This window comes from Convolutriloba macropyga, chromosome 5 (assembly GCF_964194025.1).
Source record: "Convolutriloba macropyga chromosome 5, txConMacr16.3, whole genome shotgun sequence".
NCBI classification, from domain to species: domain Eukaryota; kingdom Metazoa; phylum Xenacoelomorpha; order Acoela; family Convolutidae; genus Convolutriloba; species Convolutriloba macropyga.
In genome coordinates, this window is record NC_134472.1 from 39,083,604 (window position 1) to 39,102,572 (window position 18,969).

Here is an 18,969-nt window from a genome sequence, read left to right on the forward strand (position 1 = left end):
TCTGTCATTTCAGTGTCTGGGTTGCTTTTATAGTTGAATTAAACTTCTATGTAGGTTTTGGTGACCTGTTGATTTAGGCAATATCAGTTTGTTTGTTTTAACAAATTTAAATAGGCTCAAGTTAAATTTTTCAAAATGAACAGAGTCAGTATAAAAATTTGAAGTCAGAAATAGAAACGGGATAAACCCATAAAGCCCAATTTTAGATGCCCGCTATTTGAACGTCGTTCCTATAAATAATAGTTACCTCTCTCTAATGCTTATTGTTATTGATAGTAGCCCCTGTAGCCTCTCTCTAAGAAACAGATGTATGTTCAGCTACGAAATGCCATCAAAATAAATTGGACTTAAAAAAATGTTTTTGTACAAAAATCTTTTTTTTTTCAATATCTTCTGTTATTTCAATCCCAATCATGCTTATTGGAATCAATGGTGGCTATTTTTCGGCAATCTGCCGGGTATGTTTGGGGATAGAATCTTTATTCCAGCATACTTTTTTTGTTTAGCTAAAACAGCTCATCGATCGTTATTTTTTTCAGCTTTTCGATATCTCAGCAGACTTAGAGGTTTAAGGTTCTGAAAGGTTTCTTTTTTTGCCTTTTCAGATTTCAATATCTGAGATAATTGAAATAAAACCATGTAAAATCTAAAAAGAAGGTTCTATTCAAAATCAATAAAAAAAATAAAAGCCTTCGAAATGTTCTCATTCTAACCGCCCAATGTGTTTCCATCTCGTGTGCTGATGCAATAGATGGTAAATGTCGTACCGCTTTTTTGAGTCTTTTTTTCAATGGTAGTGATAGTAACTTAACCAAGTTGAGTTAATGTTCAAAAACTCCTTGAAACAGGGGATGGGAACCTTATGCGAGTCTGCCTTTTCTTTATTAGTTCACTGTCAGTCCGACAGATACCTTTTGCAGCGACATGGAAGAAAAGCCCTAGAAACAACCTTGAAAGGTTTGATGGACCCTGAAAAATCTTTCAAGTTTTAATGAATTTTTTTCAGTTCAGGAAGAATTAAGGCCTCAAGTTGTGCGCTTTTCTCCACTATCCCAGATTTTGACACCGTAGGGCCTGGAATAATACACTGTTTGCCGTATCTTTGTGAATTGTTGAAAACTAAGTAAACAAGGTTTCAAAACAAGTTTTTTAGTGGGGGGGTCGGGACACTCTTAGAGCAAATGGCAGTTTATCATACTACTACTACTACTGACTTTCAGATTTTTTCTTTTTCCTATTACTTTTTGAGCAATTCGATTTAATTGGGCATAGAATCTTTATTCCAGCCGAATTTTTTGTTGAGCCAAAACAGCTCATCGATCGTTGAGAATCTCAGTTTTTTGTTCAAGATCTCAGCAGATTTTGAGTTTAAGGGTTCTGAAAGGTTTTATTTTTTTGCCTAGTATTAAATATCTGATATAATCAAAAATAATGTAAAATCTAGAAAGAAGAATTTTTCGTAATCAATACAAAAGCCTTCCAAATGTTCTCATTTTAAGCGCCCAATCTTTTTCCAGCACATGTGCTTAAGCAGTAGATGGCAAATGTCCTACCGTTTTTTGACTTTTTTCAATGATAGTGATAACAACATAACCAAATTGAGTTATTTTTGTCCAGAAAATCCTTGAAACGGGGGATGGGAGCCTTATGCGAGTCTGCCTTTTCTTTATTAGTTCATTATCAGTCCAACAGATACCTTTTGCCCCGACATGGACGAAAAGGCCTAGAAATAACCTCGAAAAGTTTGATGGGCAGTGAAATACTTTTTCATATTTTTTTCATTTCATTCCAACGGACGACTGCAAAGGTTATCGCATCCTTCAACTCGCCGTGTACAGTTCAAGTCGCCAATGGTTGCTATGAGCAACCACAGTACTCCACTTTCGAAGAAGTGCGCGACGAATAGCTCAACTATCGGTACAAGTTATTAAATTATTTCCTATTTTCCATCTTCAGGTGCTTTTTACCAACAAATGCCTATGATAATTTAACATAAAGCCATATGCTTTGAGGTGGGGTGGGGATCCGGACCCCCTCCACCCTACAAGACATATTTTCGACCAAAATCTTTATTTCTTTCGAAATGGAAATTTGTTAATAGCCGCCGTCAGCCTCTCAACGGCTATTATTTAAGTTCGCTTTACCTTTTGATCAAGTTTTTCGTTTTACATAAGTCACGATTTTCACGTTTGGCTTCTGACTTACTTCACTCACTGTTTCAATTGAATGGATTTTAAATTCTTTGACGCATTCATTTACGTAAGGTGGTGAATACGGTCAATGTCAAAAGAGCGAAATCAAAAGAGACGAGATATACCGTTAAAGCCCGGTCATTAAGTCATAGTGCATTAGGTTATCAAAATTCATTAGTGTTTGCTAGCTGAGTGTTTGGTATTATGCTTATTAGTTTTCAGTTTCGAAGCCCGAATTAAGTATAGTTTGCGAATCTAACTGAAACTGCATTCCAAATTAGAACACTTTTTGACAGGAAAAAAAAAACGTTTAAAAAATTTGGTCAATTTGTCTCTTCTTTTCTCTTTTTGTTTCAATCCCGATGTGCATCAAGCGCGTCAACGGTCGCTACTTGCCGGCTATGTTTAGAGAGTTGAGCGATCATTGAAGAGGTTTTTCAATTTTGATTTCTCATGCAGATGTCCACATAATTTCATTCAATTCTGTTAATAAACTCTTTCTATTGGAATTAAAATGTTTTCTGAAAATTAAAAAAATCCTTGAGATAAAGTTTTTGATTACGTTTCAGGACAGTGTTTAAAATTTAAACGCGCTAAAAATCCTCCTTTTTGTTTAAAGAAGCTCAAATCATGCGAACTTATTTAAGATACTATTTAGAGATACTATTTAGAGAACCAAGATACTAATTAACTTAGAATACATTTTTTGTTGTAATAAAAACAGTTTGTAAAAATTTACAAGGAAATCAATTTCTAATTGTAGTTTTAAAAGGTGTAATGTATTCTAAGTTATATAGTATCTTGCAAAGTGCGCATGATTTGAGCGTCTTTGAAACAGAAAGAGGATTTTCATATTCTGTCTGGATTTTAATCTTTCTTTTTTATTCTGACTTTCAGTTAAGTTAGTATCTCGTCGATTATCATGTTCAAGTAACTTGTACGAAGGCTAGTTTCAATTTTAACGCTTTGTTAGACAAGAATAATTAATTGTCTAATATACATTTCCTTAATATCTTTGCTCCTCTTTCAAAATGTAGTTGGGCACATGCAAAAAACTGTCTTTTCAAATTAACATAACATGCATACATACAAAAAAATCAAAGTTTTTGACCTCTTCCACTAATTTGGAGGGTTGGAAAAGTGATAGGAATAATCTTGAATAGCTGCACTGTTAGGTAAACTGTCATATGCTCGGACCCTCTACATGACTTACTTATCTTTGAAATAATCATTTTTTTGAATTGAAAATGTTTTATTTTCAGCCGTCAATTTAACCCTTGAAGTCTAGAGCAGACTGTTGAAAACTAACAAATCCAAAGAAGTCTTAAGGTTTAAAACAAGTCTTTTAGGGGAGGGGGCTCCCCTCCAAGCATATGGCAGTTTATACTACTACTGCCTTTCAGACTTTTTCCTATTACTTTTTGAGCAACTCAATTTAATTGGGGATAGAATCTTTATTCCAGCCGACTTTTTTGTTTTGCTAAAACAGCTCATCGATCGTTAATCTTTTCAGCTTTTCGATATCTCAGCAGATTTTGAGGTTTAAGGTTCTGAAAGGTTTCTCTTTTTTGCCTTTTCAGATTTCAATATCTGAGATAATTGAAATAAAACCATGTAAAATCTAAAAAGAAGGTTCTATTCAAAATCAATAAAAAAATAAAAAAGCCTTCGAAATGTTCTCATTCTAACCGCCCAATGTGTTTCCATCTCGTGTGCTGATGCAATAGATGGTAAATGTCGTACCGCTTTTTTGAGTATTTTTTTCAATGGGAGTGATAGTAACATAACCAAGTTGAATTAATGTTCAAAAACTCCAAGAAACGGGGGATGTGAACCTTATGCAAGTCTGCTTTTTCTTTATTAGTTCATTGTCAGTCCGACAAATACCTTTTGCAGCGACATGGAAGAAAAGCCCTAGAAACAACCTTGAAAGGTTTGATGGACCCTGAAAAATCTTTCAAGTTTTAATGATTTTTTTTTCAGTTCAGGAAGAATTAAGGCCTCAAGTTGTGCGCTTTTCTCCACTATCACAGATTTTGACACCGTAGGGCCTGGAATAATACACTGTTTGCCGTATCTTCGTGAACTGTTGAAAACTAAGTAAACAAGGTTTCAAAACAAGTTTTTTTTAGGGGGGGGGGGGGGGTCGGTACACTCTTAGAGCAAATGGCAGTTTATCATACTACTACTTCTGACTTTGAGAGTTTTTCCTATTACTTTTCGAGCAATTCGATTTAATTGGGTATAGAATCTTTATTCCAGCCGAATTTTTTGTTGAGCCAAAACAGCTCATCGATCGTTGAGATTTTCAGTTTTTTGTTCAATATATCAGCAGATTTTGAGTTTTAAGGTTCTGAAAGGTTTTATTTTTTCGTCTAGATTTAAATATCTGATATAATTAAATTAAAATAATATAAATTCTAAAAAGATTTTTTTTCTTAATCAATACAAAAGCCTGCCAAATGTTCTCATTTTAAGCGCCCAATATTTTTCCATCACAAGTGCTTAAGCAGTAGATGGCAAATGTCCTACCGGTTTTTGACTTTTTCAATGGTAGTGATAACAACTTAACCAAATTGAGTTATTTTTGTCCAGAAACTCCATGAAACGGGGGATGGGAACCTTATGCGAGTCTGCCTTTTCTTTATTAGTTCATCATCAGTCCAACAGATACCTTTTGGCCAGACATGGACGAAAAGGCCTAGAAAGAACCTAAAAGTTTGATGTGCTGTGAAATACCTTTTCATATTTTTTCTGAAATTTTTGTGTTCAGGAATGATCTAACGAGAATGCGCAGAAACATTTCCCTCTTTTTTCTTGGCTTTTTACGGTTAACAAGTTTCAAAGATTTCAAATAGAACCCCAAAACCTCAAAATTATAGATATTGTGAAAGCAGTTTTTTTGCTCTCAAATGAAGTTTGTAGGAATTATATTAGCCCTGTCGGTCTTTTTTACGCGAGTTTTCGCTTGAGCGATCTTTCGTCGGACCCATTTGACTTTTCGTCCTCTAAAACGGTATAAGCAGGTAGCGCCCAGCTGGCATCAAGTGCTCTTAGAGGCTTTTTAGCTTACTAGTCTCCAAGTATGCTATTCACAGAAACATTTGGAGCCTTATACTTATGGTTTGAAGGGCGGTTTTTAGGGGTTGACCCCGCCCACACTACTTAGAGGTTGAGGACCCCACCCCCACTTTTCACACCCCCACTATTTCCTTGTGGTATTGGTATGGTTTCAAGTGGTTTCAGTTTCTAGTGGTTGTGGAATGGTTTCAACATTCTAATATCACGAGTTTTGGTTTTTTTTTGACGAAACGTGCATTTTTTTTCAAATTTTAGACATTTAATTTCCATTATTCCAGTCTTTCCAGACCCAAGGGGCTGAAAACCTCCTTAGGGGTTTGCTATTAGGTTACTATTAAGTATTTTATGGGCCATAGAATATTTTTCAACTTTTTAATATCACAAATTTTAGCAATTTTTAAAACTTGCATTTTTTGGATTTTTTTTCCTTTTAAAATATTTGCAATTTTTTCAAGTTTTTGAAGTTTTTTTTTCCGGCGGCATGGACCTCCTCCACGTTTTTATAATAAGCTGCTGCTTACTTTCGAAAGTTAATGGGATCGTTATCAATTTTTTAATGGCTCCAGTTTTAGCAATTTTTTGATAAAATTTGATTTTTTTCCGAATGGTTGGAAAATTATTATCATCCAAGTTTATGGATCTTTGAGCCAGTTAAACTGTTCAATGAATGAAATAGGGGTGCTGGATCGTCTCTTGAGACAATGAAATGGTTTTGAAGATATTAATTATTGAGTTTTAGCAGGATTTTGTTACAATTTGCCATTGTTTTCAAAATTTTTGAATATTTTTGTGCTTTTCTGAGTTTAACGATCATTACTGGCCAACAAAACTTACGTCTTGCAATTGGGTTAGTTAACAGAACTTCAGTGACAAAAAATGGTTTTAATAATTTTTTTCACTGCGAAATCTGAAACTTTTTAAATTTTGCACTTATCAGTTTTTTATTTGATTTAATTACTAACAAGGCTAGAAAACTAAAAGTTGCAGGTTTGAATCTCATCATTGTTAATTTTCCTTGCTCTCTATCTATCTATCTATCTCTCTCTCTCTCTATATATATATATATATATATATATATATATATATATATATATATATATATATATATATATATATCTTTCTTCGTGTCGGTTGAGGTATCTCTTTCTCGTTCATGTTTTATCCCTCACTGTCTCTCTTTCCTTAACTCTTTTTTGTTGGTGCTGCACTTCAGCTGCTGTTATGTGGCGTGGTATCACCTATCATCCTCATTAACGCTGAATTATACTAGAAATGTTTTATCATAAATAACTTGAATAGCTTTTTTAGGAAATCTTTGTTAATTGCTCTCAAACGCAGTTTGTAGCAAATATATTAATCCTGATCGTCTTTTTTATGCAGTTTTTCGCTTGACCAATTTTAGATTTTCACCCTCTAGACTTTTTGTCCTCAGAAACGAGATAACGAGGTAGCGCCCAGTGGTCAATAAGTTCTCGTAGAGCCCTTCAGCTCACTAGTCTCCAAGTATGCGATTCACAGAAACTGTTTTTGGAGACTTATACTTATGTTATGAAGGGCGGTTCTTGATCCCACACCCCATCCACCGCCCCCAAATCAGTCCCCCCAATCCACTGTTGCAACCCCCGCTGCGGTGGATGCACGCTGCGCTCACCCCACGCCCCTTCAATTTAACTTAAGCTAGACTCAATAAACCGAAGCCAAGCTCTCGCCGGTCGTTTGAGAGCAATTCGCCCGACGCTAGTCGGTTATGTTTTGTTTTTCACTCGAGCTACATTTGCTTTGGCTCTTCTGGTATGACAACAATCGGACCATAATAGTTCATTTTTACCGATTGATTGTTCGAAAGTGACAAAGTGTCATCAATGGCAATTATTTTGAAGTTTTTGTTCAAATGAGGATTGAGTCCCTCATTTTCCCGTATCTTCGTATTAACAATTTCAATTTTTGTCCATAACGCGTTCGATTTCTTCTAATTGAGTTCGAATACATGTAGCACGTTCATTCAAAAATTAGCACGTTGATTCAAATGATAAAACATATTTTTTCTGCCAAGCAGATGGCGAGAGCTTGTTATTAAGTTACTTTACATGGGAATGTTTCCGGAATTCTTACGACATTTTGAAGTTATAAATACTGTGGGACTTGAGACATTACAAAGAGCGTCGTCTCAAAGTTGTATTGTGGATTCACTTCTGTGGATCCTTATCCTTATTGATATCGGTTAGATCGATGCAGCTTTGGATTTTGGTCTAGGTGTGTTTGAAGGTGAAACATCTTGTACAAGGACACCGTTAACGATCAACAAAGTCACCAGTGACCATGAACTGTGTTCTGAGAGAGTAGACAAGAGACGTGCAGTACAATTGAAAGCAGCGAGAGAGGGCAAATTGGGACTTGTGTACAATGTCAAACTCGCTCTCAATCAGACTTCAAAATTCAAAAATTTGATGGATTTGAAAGCTTCATCTTCGGTCAAAAATGTTGAAGCCAGGACGAGTTTAGATCTCGGATGCTACAGCTTTGACAAAGATCTATTTGTGTCGTCACCTCATGAATTCAAATTCCGAATTTCTCAATTTTTCGCAGCTGACGACATTGACGAGGGTAGAGCGTTGATTGGAGACAGAGCTGAGATGAAGCTTAATGGCCAGTGCGGGCTTATTGGTGTTCGAGATTTTCATCAAGCTCTATTGACCTGCAATAGTGAGTTTTGCTGCAATAATTTAAGGATTTAATGATTGTTCGTAGTTTCGTGTGTTGCATCACACTCCATTCAAATTGAATGTGCTTTCGATATTTTTACACTCCTCCTGGTGCTGGTTTGATTTTCAATGTTTGAAGGACAAACTGACAAGAAATTTTGTATCGATCTAGCATTTGTTCGCTTGATTATGTTGTATTGTGGAATACATCAATGGTTAAGTATTAAAGTTTTTTTCTGAAAAGAGTGCTAAGATAGTTTTGAAAAATGCGTAAAAATCAGCTTGAGCTGATACATTGAAAATTATCCTGACAAAATTTCAGGTGTGTCTCAATCTGTGGCAACTTTTGAATGGGTTCAGAACGCCTACCGCTGGATCATCTGGAAGTTGGCTTCTTACGCAGTTTGTTTTCCTGGAATTTTTGACCAGACGTCCTTCTGCTTACTTAGTCCGGACTTGGTCATGTTTCAATTAAGATATAGATACGATAAAGAATACCAAATGGGACAGCGTTCAGCTTTGAGGCGGATTGTAGAACACGATGACACGCCAATGAAGCTCATGGTGCTTTTTGTTTCAAAAGTTAACCCTGCCTCGCCTCCTTATATGGAAGTGAGTGATGGATGGTATTGTATACCTTGCGATACAGATCAAGCTATGCGTGAATTGATTTACAGTGGTAAGGTTAAATTGGGAAGAAAGATAGCGGTTTGTGGATCACAATTGATAAACGCACCGCAGCCTACAGGACCCCTAGAAATGAGTGATAGTGTGAGGCTTAAGATTTCATACAACGGATGTCGACCCGCAAATTGGGATGCTAAACTGGGTTTCGTCAAGGATATTTTGACAACATCAGTAGGGTCAACAAGAGTTGACGGTGGCTCAATTCCGTGGATGCGAGTTTTGGTTCAGAGAGTGTACCCAAAGCAGTTCACAGAATATTTGCAAAATGGAAATGTTGTAAATATGACTCAAAGACAGTATACACGTGAGATTGAAAAACGACGTGACGAATGGGAATCAAAGAGACAGACTAGGCATGGCGCAATTGACGATGCATTTGACGACGTTGATGATGATGTTGGTAGTAGACCAGACGCGAATGTTAAAGCAATACTTAAAATTAGAATAACCGATGTTGAAAGACCAGATACGAGTGCTTTACTTAATGTCTATCGTATTGATGAGAACCTTGTGGATGAATTGAAAGAGGGCCGTGACTTACAAATATGCAACTTAAAACCTATTAAACATTATCCAAGAGAACACCCACATGGCTTGATCTTGTCAACTACAAATTTGACCCAATTTATACCTCCGAGCAAGAAGTCCCGGGATAGTGTGTTTCCTCGATTTCTCACCCGACAGCCAATCATATCATTCTCGCAATTAGACATCAAAAGTCGCTTCGATGAATTTGACATCGTTGGTATGGTAGTGCGCGTAAATGATCGCGACAAAGCTTCCGCAGTGTTCATTTGCGATGAGAATAGCAAAATTGCCCTGGTTCAGTTTCCCCAGGCTTTGATTTTTCTAGCGCTTGAGAAAATTATAACAGTCAAGTCACTAGTCAGGTTCAAAAATCTGAAATTAATGAGGTGGAGTAAATCTGTGCATGCGAACAGGATTATAAGATTTGAGTTCTCGCTTGATGTTTCTGATGTTCAATCTTGCGTATTCGATGAAGTAGCTCATTTTGGTTTGGTTAACCCGGCCACAGTTGTTAGTGAAGCTCAGAAAGCTGCTCATCAGTATATCAAAAGCAGTGATACTTCAGCTGTTCAATCCAGAGGTAATTTAACACGCTCTTTTCATAACGATACATATTCCTTGTCAAGAAAACGGCCTTATACGTCGTTGGACAATAAGCATGAAACGAGTGATGAAATGACTTACGAGAAAAGATTTGCCCTTCTTAGACGACATCCTTCGCCCCAAAAGCAGACCAACTCAAATTTGCTGACTGTACCCGTGAACAAGGGAGCTAAAGCGGAATACAAACGTCCGTTCTGATCATTTGTGTCGCATCTCAGAAATACCAAATGGAGTCAAAATGAGGTTAATGAACAACTGATGAGAAACAAAAATTGTTGAAAATTCCTTGATATGATGATTGGGACTAATATCTAAATCCTTAGCTTTGAAAGCACATGTAAAAATTCCAAGAAATGTAAAGATATCGATTTTGGAAGGAATTATAGAAAATAAGTGAACTTCTAACATTCTTGTTGAAATCGTTATCTTTTCCTACGCTTAAATTACATGATTTGTGGTTATTACCATAGCAAACAATTCGTTCTTTAAAAGTACTGGAGCGACATAGATTTTTCTTAAAACACATGCGATGTTTTGAAAAACTTTACCCTTTTTAACTGCTATATAAGCTCAGTATAGACTTCTTCAAAAATCCTCATATTATCAAACAAGATAAATTCCCTTTTTTTTGGAAAACAATTTTATCGACAATTGATTGGGTATTCTACGTTACTGGAGCTATCTTGACTTATTGTATTTCGTCAGCCGGTGAGATCAAAACAGTTTCTTTTTCTTTCTTTTCAGGTCAACATATTTTTTTTGCTATGTCTAACTAAGACTTTGTCATAAAAACCCAAAGTATCCGACATCAAAATGGAGACAACTGCACTAGCAAAATGGAATAAAGACAAGTTGATACAAGAAATTTTGAAACTAAGAGAAAGCAAAAAAACATCACTTAATAGTAGTTTGCAACAATGTGAAATTGATGAGCTCAGGAAAGATGTAGAACTATATAAACAAAAAGCTGCTATAATTGAACAAGAAAACAAAGAACTTGAGCAGCTTTAGACAACGAAAAAAGATTATACGATCAGTCAACGTCGGAAATCATTTACTTGAGAGCTCAAAATGACAAAATGCTGACAAAAATTATTGATGGTATCGTTGACAACGAACGTAAAGCGTCTGAGAGTGCTAGCAAAAAGCTTTTCCCCAAATTTGTACCTAGGTTTGCCAAAAATTTAGTTATTTCGGACAGCACGTTCAAATTTGTAAAACGAAGCGATATCAGTAACGAACCAGCTATACACTCCTACCCATCTGCAACCATTAATGATGTCAACAGTACCATTGATTCGTATTCAACAGGAACAAAGTCGGAAAGCCTTGTATTTCACCTTGGGCATAACACTATTGATCAGGGTACTGACGGAAAAAAAGTAGCAGAGCAAATTGGTGACCTGGTTGGCAAATGTATAACAAAGTTCAAACCACACAAAGTTGCAATTTGCAAAATACCGAATGTAAAGAATGGTCTGTATGAAAGAGATGTAAATAACAAAGAAATTAATGAATACAACAAGGAAGTCGATAGTATAGCCGATCAACTTAATGGTGAATTTCAGTCGTGTAAAGTAAATGTCCTGAATTACGACTTGGAAAACACAGATATAAGGCATGATGGTGTTCACCCTAATTTACATGGAATCAATAAAATAGTAGCGACTCTGAGAAACCACTTGATAAGGATTGGTTACAATTGTTCGACGAACGATGTCTCTTTGAGACATATTCCACCAAAGCGCAAAGATCTTTTTGTACCCATGAGAGATGGATGGAATAATTTCAACAATCGTATTGAATTCTGATACATCTGGGTGACTTTTTAGAAATCATTAAAAATGTTTTAATTGAGGTGTAGGTGGATTTTTATCTTGGTTTTAATTTTGATTAAGTTTGCTTTTTTTCTAGAAACGATTGAGTTTCTCAAAAGTTACTCAAATTTATGTAAACTTAAAAAACCTAACTACCGTCACATCGATCAGATTAAAAAATTTTTACTATGGTTCGAAATATTTAACATAAAATATCTACTTATAGTTATCGTAGTTATTCTACAAAAATGTGGTGACATTGAAAGAAACCCAGGTCCATCAAATTTGGATAGAATAACAACAATTGAAAAATACAATGGTGAGTGTGCGAGAAAATCGGAGTTCCCCAAGTTTTCGAATATGAATTGTAGAAGCCTCAATACTAAACATGAGCAATTGTCTCGTTTTTTGAAAAATCTTAATGAAACCTCATTCCTAGTTGTTACCGAAACTTGGATAAACGAAAAAACTGACATTCCCGAGTTTTATCTGTGCAATAGTCATCACTTCATTCACCAACCAAGATCATCATTAACTAATGTACAGAGAGGTGGAGGGGTAGGTATTTGGGTTCCCAAACAGTTTGAAGCAAAAATGAGAAATGATTTGAACACAATCAATAGAATTTTTTTAATAGTCAATGTGGATTGAAATTGGTAAGCCTGTAACACAAAAACTACTCATTAATGTAGCATACTGCCCCAATGTAAATCTTTCTAACTTTTTTCTGGATGAATTGACTGTAGAAATCTCAAATGTGTATTCGTATACAGATAATCTAATTTTATTAGGAGATTACAATATAAACTTGTTAGGCACAAAAGGTAGACAGTCACTTGATATTTTCACAGCAAACAATGGGCTATGTTACGTTAATGAAACGGAGGCAACATGGACAAATGGTGAAAAATATTTGTTAATTGATCACTGCTTTATCTCGAAGAACCAAATTTTTGAAGCCAGTGTTCTAGAGTCGACTCTTGGAGTTGATCACTTCACAATAGTATACAAGTCATCATTAAAAATAGATCACAGTGATAAGAAAAGGCAGTTTTTGATACGTAATACCAAGAAATATTCAAGATCAAATTTCAATCGTGACATTGCGCTGCAAGATTGGTCGCCTATGTACCAGATAAATGAGCCGAACGAAATGTTTTTAAAATTTATCGAAATTTTTGAAAATATACTGAGTTGTCATGCACCCTTGAAGTTGGTAGAAAGTAGTACCAAAAAACAACAAAAGCAATGGTTGACAAAAGAATTACGTGGTCTCATAAATGAAAAACACCGTCTCTTTAATGCGTGGAAGAAAAACCCAAAATCAGAGATTTATAACATTTACAAATCTTTACGCAATTCAGTGAATAGAAAACTGAAAAAAGCTGCAGATGATTACACAAAGAATTTTTTCCAGCAGCTACCAACTTCAAGAGAACAATGGAAATTCATCAAAAACAGGATCAATTCCAACAGCCAAATAGAAAAAATTGACAAATTAAGGGAAGATAGTCATTTTGTTGAGGATGACAGAGAGATTGCCAATGTTCTTAATAATTGTTCTGCGAGACTAGGATTATACAAAGGCAAAGACGTTGCTCCAAATTGTTCTTCCCTAACATTTGATGGACCGGAATTTAGCTTCCGACCAGTCACCAGAAAAGAATTGTATAATGTTATTGATAATCTACCTAAGCATAAATCTCCCGGACCGGGCTATATACCAGCATGGGCGCTAAAAGATAGTAAACAAAATCACGTTTCCTAATATTTTGAAAACAGCGCTTGTTACACCTGTCTATAAGAAGGGCGACCGACTAGAACCAGAAAACTATCGACCCATATCAGTCACACCAACTCTAGCAGCGATTACTACTTGAACAACTAACTCACCACCTAACTCTTAATGGTGTGATTAACAAGAATCAATTCGGCTTTCAAAAGCAAAAGTCCTGTCTCGATACTATCATTTCATTAACTGAAAAGATAAACCAATGCGTTGACGAAAACGAAATTGTTGTCACACTCTTTTTAGACTTAGCAAAGGTTTTCAACTCAATATCTATAGATGTTTTTATGAACAAAATAAAAAGGTATGGAATTGGAGAAAATGCAAGATTCTTATTAAACTCTTTCCTTTGTGATAAAAAACAGTGTGTAAAAAATGGGATAGCAAAATCAGATTGGGTTGTCATAAATCACGGTGTTCCTCAGGGAACTGTCTTAGGGCCTCTAATTTTTATACTTTATGTCAACGATTTCAGTGAAGCTGTATCAACGAATTGTGATGTATTACAGTTTGCCGATGATACAGCAATTCTATGTCATGCAAAGAATGAAGCAAATTTGCAGCTAATAGCTGAAGATACATTAAACAAGACAGATCAATATATGAAACAAAACAGGTTAACTTTGAATGAGAAAAAAACGGAGTTAATGGTGTTCAGGAATGAAAAATTGCCGATCATTGAAACTGTCGATTTCAAGGGACACCGATTGGAAGCATCTGAAAAATGTAAATATTTAGGTGTAATAATTGATAGGGAACTGACATACTAAAATCAACTAAATAAGGTTATCAGTAAAATGGCTTCAGCAATCAGATCATTATATTTGGTTCGTTATCAGGTACCGCTAAAAACAAGAATAAATCTTTTTAAATCACTAGTTTTGTCTCATTTAGATTTTAGCGCAATTTTTTTCAAAATTTACCATCTTACTCTATTGACAGAATTAACAAACAGATAAACTGGGGAATAAAAGTTTGCTTTATAAAAACCAAATACGATACTGCCAGAGATTTACTTCTGGAGACTAAAATTCTTCCAGCAGAGCTCCAAATAACACGGGTGTCTTTAAATAGGTTTTTCAATATTCTCCAACAAACAAGAAATCGCTCTAATAAACATTTCAGATTTTTAGAAAACGTGCCTATTATTGTAAACAAACGAACCCATAACCTTTTCTTAGAACAAAAATTTAAGTCAAAATGGAGTAATGGTTCAATTGTTCGTAACTTTATTCGAAAATGGAACACACTACCAATTGCAATTAGAAAAGAAACGTCGAAGACCAAATTTAAACAAAAAGTTACAGCGGAAATGCTTAAACGACACGAAAGACTTCCAATAGACAGAAGGGTTGCAGGATTTAAACATATTTTTTATTAATTTATTTTACGAAAACCCAACCTTAGTTTGTTATAAGTTAGAAAAAAATAATGTTTGATTAATAAATTTCTAACATGTAACATTAACCAAGTGGTTAGTTTAATTTACATGTTTGCAGATTAAAAAAGAGCAATACTACTTTTTAAAAAATGTCAAACTCAAATTTCAATTGTAAATTAGAATAACTACGAGGTTAAAGTTACATCATCAAAAAATATCTTCCTCAAATCATCTTTCCTCTGAATAACTAAATAATAACTAAGGTTCGGTTCAGGTTTCCGTGAATTATTATAGTAAAATACTTTTAAAGCCTTCAATTTCTTTGTCCATTGGACCTCTTTCGTGTCTTCTTGCATCTTTTGTTTTAACTTGCTCTTCAATTTGTTCATTGGGTTTTCTTTTCATAGAGCTCTGGGAAGTTTATTCTATTTAAGAACAAAGTTTCTTATAATTGAACTGTGGCTCCATTTTGATCTACATTTTGTTGTGGGAGCAAAATCATATGTACGCTTGTTCACATCAATTTCAATTTTTGCGATTATTTTGAACTTTTTGTCGTCATAAGTGTTTGTTTGTTCGATAAAATCGAAAAATCTATGTAATGAAATTTCTGCTATATGAAGTTCTTCAGGGAGAATTCTGTTCTCAAGAAGAAGACTATGAGCGGTGTGATATTTTTAAGAAAGAAAGCAAGCTTATGTAGCCATTATATTAGTTCTGTGATCATGTCACCAAAACTGTTTTGAGGTGTCAATTTCATAGTGTTAAGTGCGGTTCTTAAGTTTGCCACCCCTCAGTCACCCCACCACTACTCACCCCTCACCCCACAACAGGGCCCCAGTTCACCTTCCTTCACCTGAAGGTTTGGACACCCTCTTATGTTTTGTTTGTTTATTCTGTAATCAGAGTGTGGTGACAAACTTTAACCAAAATATAGATTTAAATTTTATATGCGACTAAACAAGGCATCTAAAATTTTGTTTTAGCCTTTAAAGGTTTTTAATGGCGTACCAAATAAATTGATTTGATGGCTAATGCCATTTTACTGATGAATTTATGATGTTGTTTTTGGTTGTCTTATATTTTATTAAGAATAACATTTAACTACCTGCGTTCTTCTCTTGGCTTCAATGAGTGGCTTTTAAATTCAACCCAATTGTCAGTTGGTAACTGTTCCTTTTTGAAAACCAGTAATTCTGTTTCTTCATTTGGAATAAGATTGTTTTAGTTCACATCAACTGTTAGTAAGATTTTTAGTTCCTGTCAATATTTTTTAGCCCTAACTTTTTGATACTCTTCTTTGATGACATAGAATTGCTGTATCATCTGCGTAATGTGAGACATTGGAATTCTTCCTTTTGTTTCACTGAAATCATTTACATATATTATGGTCCTATATCTAGTGGTCCTAGAACAGTGTCTCGTGAAACACCATTATTCAATAAAGATGATGTATCTCCAAAAGCATATTTGGAGATGCATTTTTTTGTAAGAAAGTGACTAACGACATTGAGTTAAAAGCTAATCTGAGAAATTTTAGGGACTATTTTTCTCGTCAACGTATCGATTTGTTTTTTCTGAGGACAAAACTTTGTATCCAAAGACGACGTTTTTTTTTTAATCAAACAGTGCAAACAAAACCAAACCAAACTATCGCCTTTGTTATACATAGGAGTTACATACGCTCCTTTCAAAATATCGCGGAAGGTAATTGTGCTTCACTAATTGCAAACTGCAATTACACAATCTTTCAATGGCCTGGTATATAACCTGGTCAAGCTGATTTTTTGTGTTGGCATTTTCTCAATAATTTTGTATAGTTTTTTTCTGGTGACTGGCTGAAAAATGATTTCGGATCACTTCAATTTAATTGAGTTTATCTTAGGGGCAATATCGTCGCCAACGTAAAATCCAAGACCAGCAAAATATTTATTCAAACAGTTAGCCATGGTTTCTTCATCCGATATCAAGTTGTGGCCCTCTTTCAGGTTTGCATTTTTTCTGTTTGAATGTTTGAGTTACTTTTGTTTTTGATTATTTTCCATTGTTGTTCTGCTGTTGGGAGGTTCTCGAAAAATTGCTTTGTGTATGCGCTTAATGCTTTTGCATAATATTCTAATGACAGTGTTTCTCAGCTCTTAGTATTTATTAAAACGCTTTTGTTTTGGGTCTTTTTTCGATTCATTAAACACGCGAATTTTTTTATTGATTAAGTTACGTGGTTTTTTGATAACCGATTTTGGTATTTTTTCGCATACATTGGTGACGAGTGTTGCATAGCATTATCACGGTTGAGCTTAGATCTTATGTATTTTTTTAGTCTCGTAATAAACGCTCTGGCTTTTGCTGTTTAAATTCTACTGTCACTGAATAATGATATAGAATCGTGAAACGATCTTTTTGGAGTACTGATTTCTTTAGGTTTTCCCAAAATTTAATTTCTCGAAATAGGCCATTAGTCATCCAAAGAAGATTTTACTGCCCTGGTCAGTGTTGATTTTACTTTTGTTCACATATTGAAGTCCATTATCTGCAAGTAAGTTGCTAAGTAACTGTTTCCCAGCCTCTTTGAGAACATTTTTGTTTCCATCTCCCGACTATTTAAGCTTTTCACTGCTGGAATAAACATTCTGAAGTTTTCTTGGTCATCTCATCTAGAAAGAATCTTGAAAGGTTAAAGCTTGAGCAATAGGCCATATTCGTGATTTTCTCTTTCATAGGCTGCAAAACTTCTATCCCTAATGATTAAAAACACTCGTGTTGATGGTGTTTAAGCTATTTCAAGTTTTGAGGGAACACTACTTGGGTATCCATATGCCTACACCTCCCCCTTTCCAATTTAGTTAATGATTAAAAAAAGATCCGCATACTGCGTATTAAACGCTTCAGAATTTCTTTTGTTTATCCTTCCTTGTTCCTGGAACAGCTAGGAAAGACAAGTTTTCGAGAGTTGTCAAAAATTCTGATAGTTATTAATTATTATTCAGGCTTCTACGATTCACATACCAAAACTTAGGATTATCTTCTGTCGAACTCTTTTCTCTGGAGTACTGGTCAATTGTTTTCAACTTCTATATATAAGCTGTACCAGGGTTTGTTTCAATACGGACTCTTATGCAGAGTGTGCTATGATTGAATGACAGAGTAGATGACTGTTGATGTGTAGGCAATGTCGCTAAAACCACTGCCTAGTAAAAACAATTTTTTCAAAAAAAATCTGACTTAATTTTGTCTGACAATTCGTGACCTATTTGCTCAGCTGCCATTTTGCGTCACAAACCTGATCAATAGCATTATGTCCCAACTGAAAGATAAGGCTTTCAGGTTTTCTTCCAGCCAATTGGGAGTCCATGATATTGTTATTATTGCTTATGGTTGCCGATGGATATGGTTGTAGTGCAGTTTCACTACTTAAATTGCTTTAACAAATTTTACTTGCTGGCTGAAGTGACAAGGTGTTTGGTCGTGGTACAAACTTAGGGAGAAACTGTGTGCTGTTGGCATAATTCTGTTTGATTTGTTTGTCTTTGTGTTGCTATCAGTAATATTTGCCAACATTTTTTCACGGTCTCAAAAATACAAATGGCTTTATCATATAGGGATTTGCTTTGTTCAAGATCTCTTTCAAATTCTCTGTCTGCTTGTTTCTTTTTTTTAGTTCAGTTATTTCCCTGTTGCAAGTTACTTGTATCAGGGGGTCTCGCACAATTTTATACACATTCGACCAAACGCAATCAGCCCAAAATCTCGACCCCATTGTGATTTGAACCTACGTCTCCGAAATTTTTGTTCTGGTGACCTAAAAGTCGTAACCATTGTGACATCAGAGCTTCGGAAAAAATGGTTTTTTGATTCATTTTAAAGCTTTTGATTCAAGAGAATATAAATCAAAGTCCGCAACAATACTTTTAACCTAAATATATATCCACGCCCTTCCAGTTACTATACACTGGATCGAAATATTCGCGTTTACGCAAACAAATAATATGCACTACAATTGAGTAAAATACTTTGCAGAAATTGAACACGTTGCTGCAATTAGAATAAGAAAACAGTGCCATTTAAATGCGCAAAGAATTGATATAGGCGCTAAATAATGTTATTAATTATATCACTAGTTAATGTTGTTTTGTTGTCTAATTTCGCCTAGTTGTCCCTCCTTGCCTCTTTTTTTGACTGACTCATCGAT

The 18,969-nt window shown here is 35.0% G+C and overlaps 2 protein-coding genes across 4 annotated transcripts in view; both read left to right on the forward strand.

The window, feature by feature from the left end:
- LOC142339388 (uncharacterized) overlaps window positions 1–10,246 on the forward strand; it is a 45,296-nt gene extending 35,050 nt beyond the window's left edge. For 2 of the 3 annotated variants that reach the window (XM_075389399.1, XM_075389400.1), the window contains exons 4-5: window positions 7,527–7,976; window positions 8,298–10,246. In XM_075389399.1, coding sequence (XP_075245514.1) covers window positions 7,527–7,976; window positions 8,298–9,991 — 2,144 coding nt within the window. In that variant the 3' untranslated portion in view covers window positions 9,992–10,246. The remainder of the gene's footprint in view (window positions 1–7,526; window positions 7,977–8,297) is intronic. The other variant, XM_075389401.1, reaches the window with a different exon arrangement.
- LOC142340364 (uncharacterized) overlaps window positions 1–18,969 on the forward strand; it is a 269,135-nt gene that overhangs the window by 18,467 nt on the left and 231,699 nt on the right. The gene's annotated exons all lie outside the window — the stretch shown is intronic.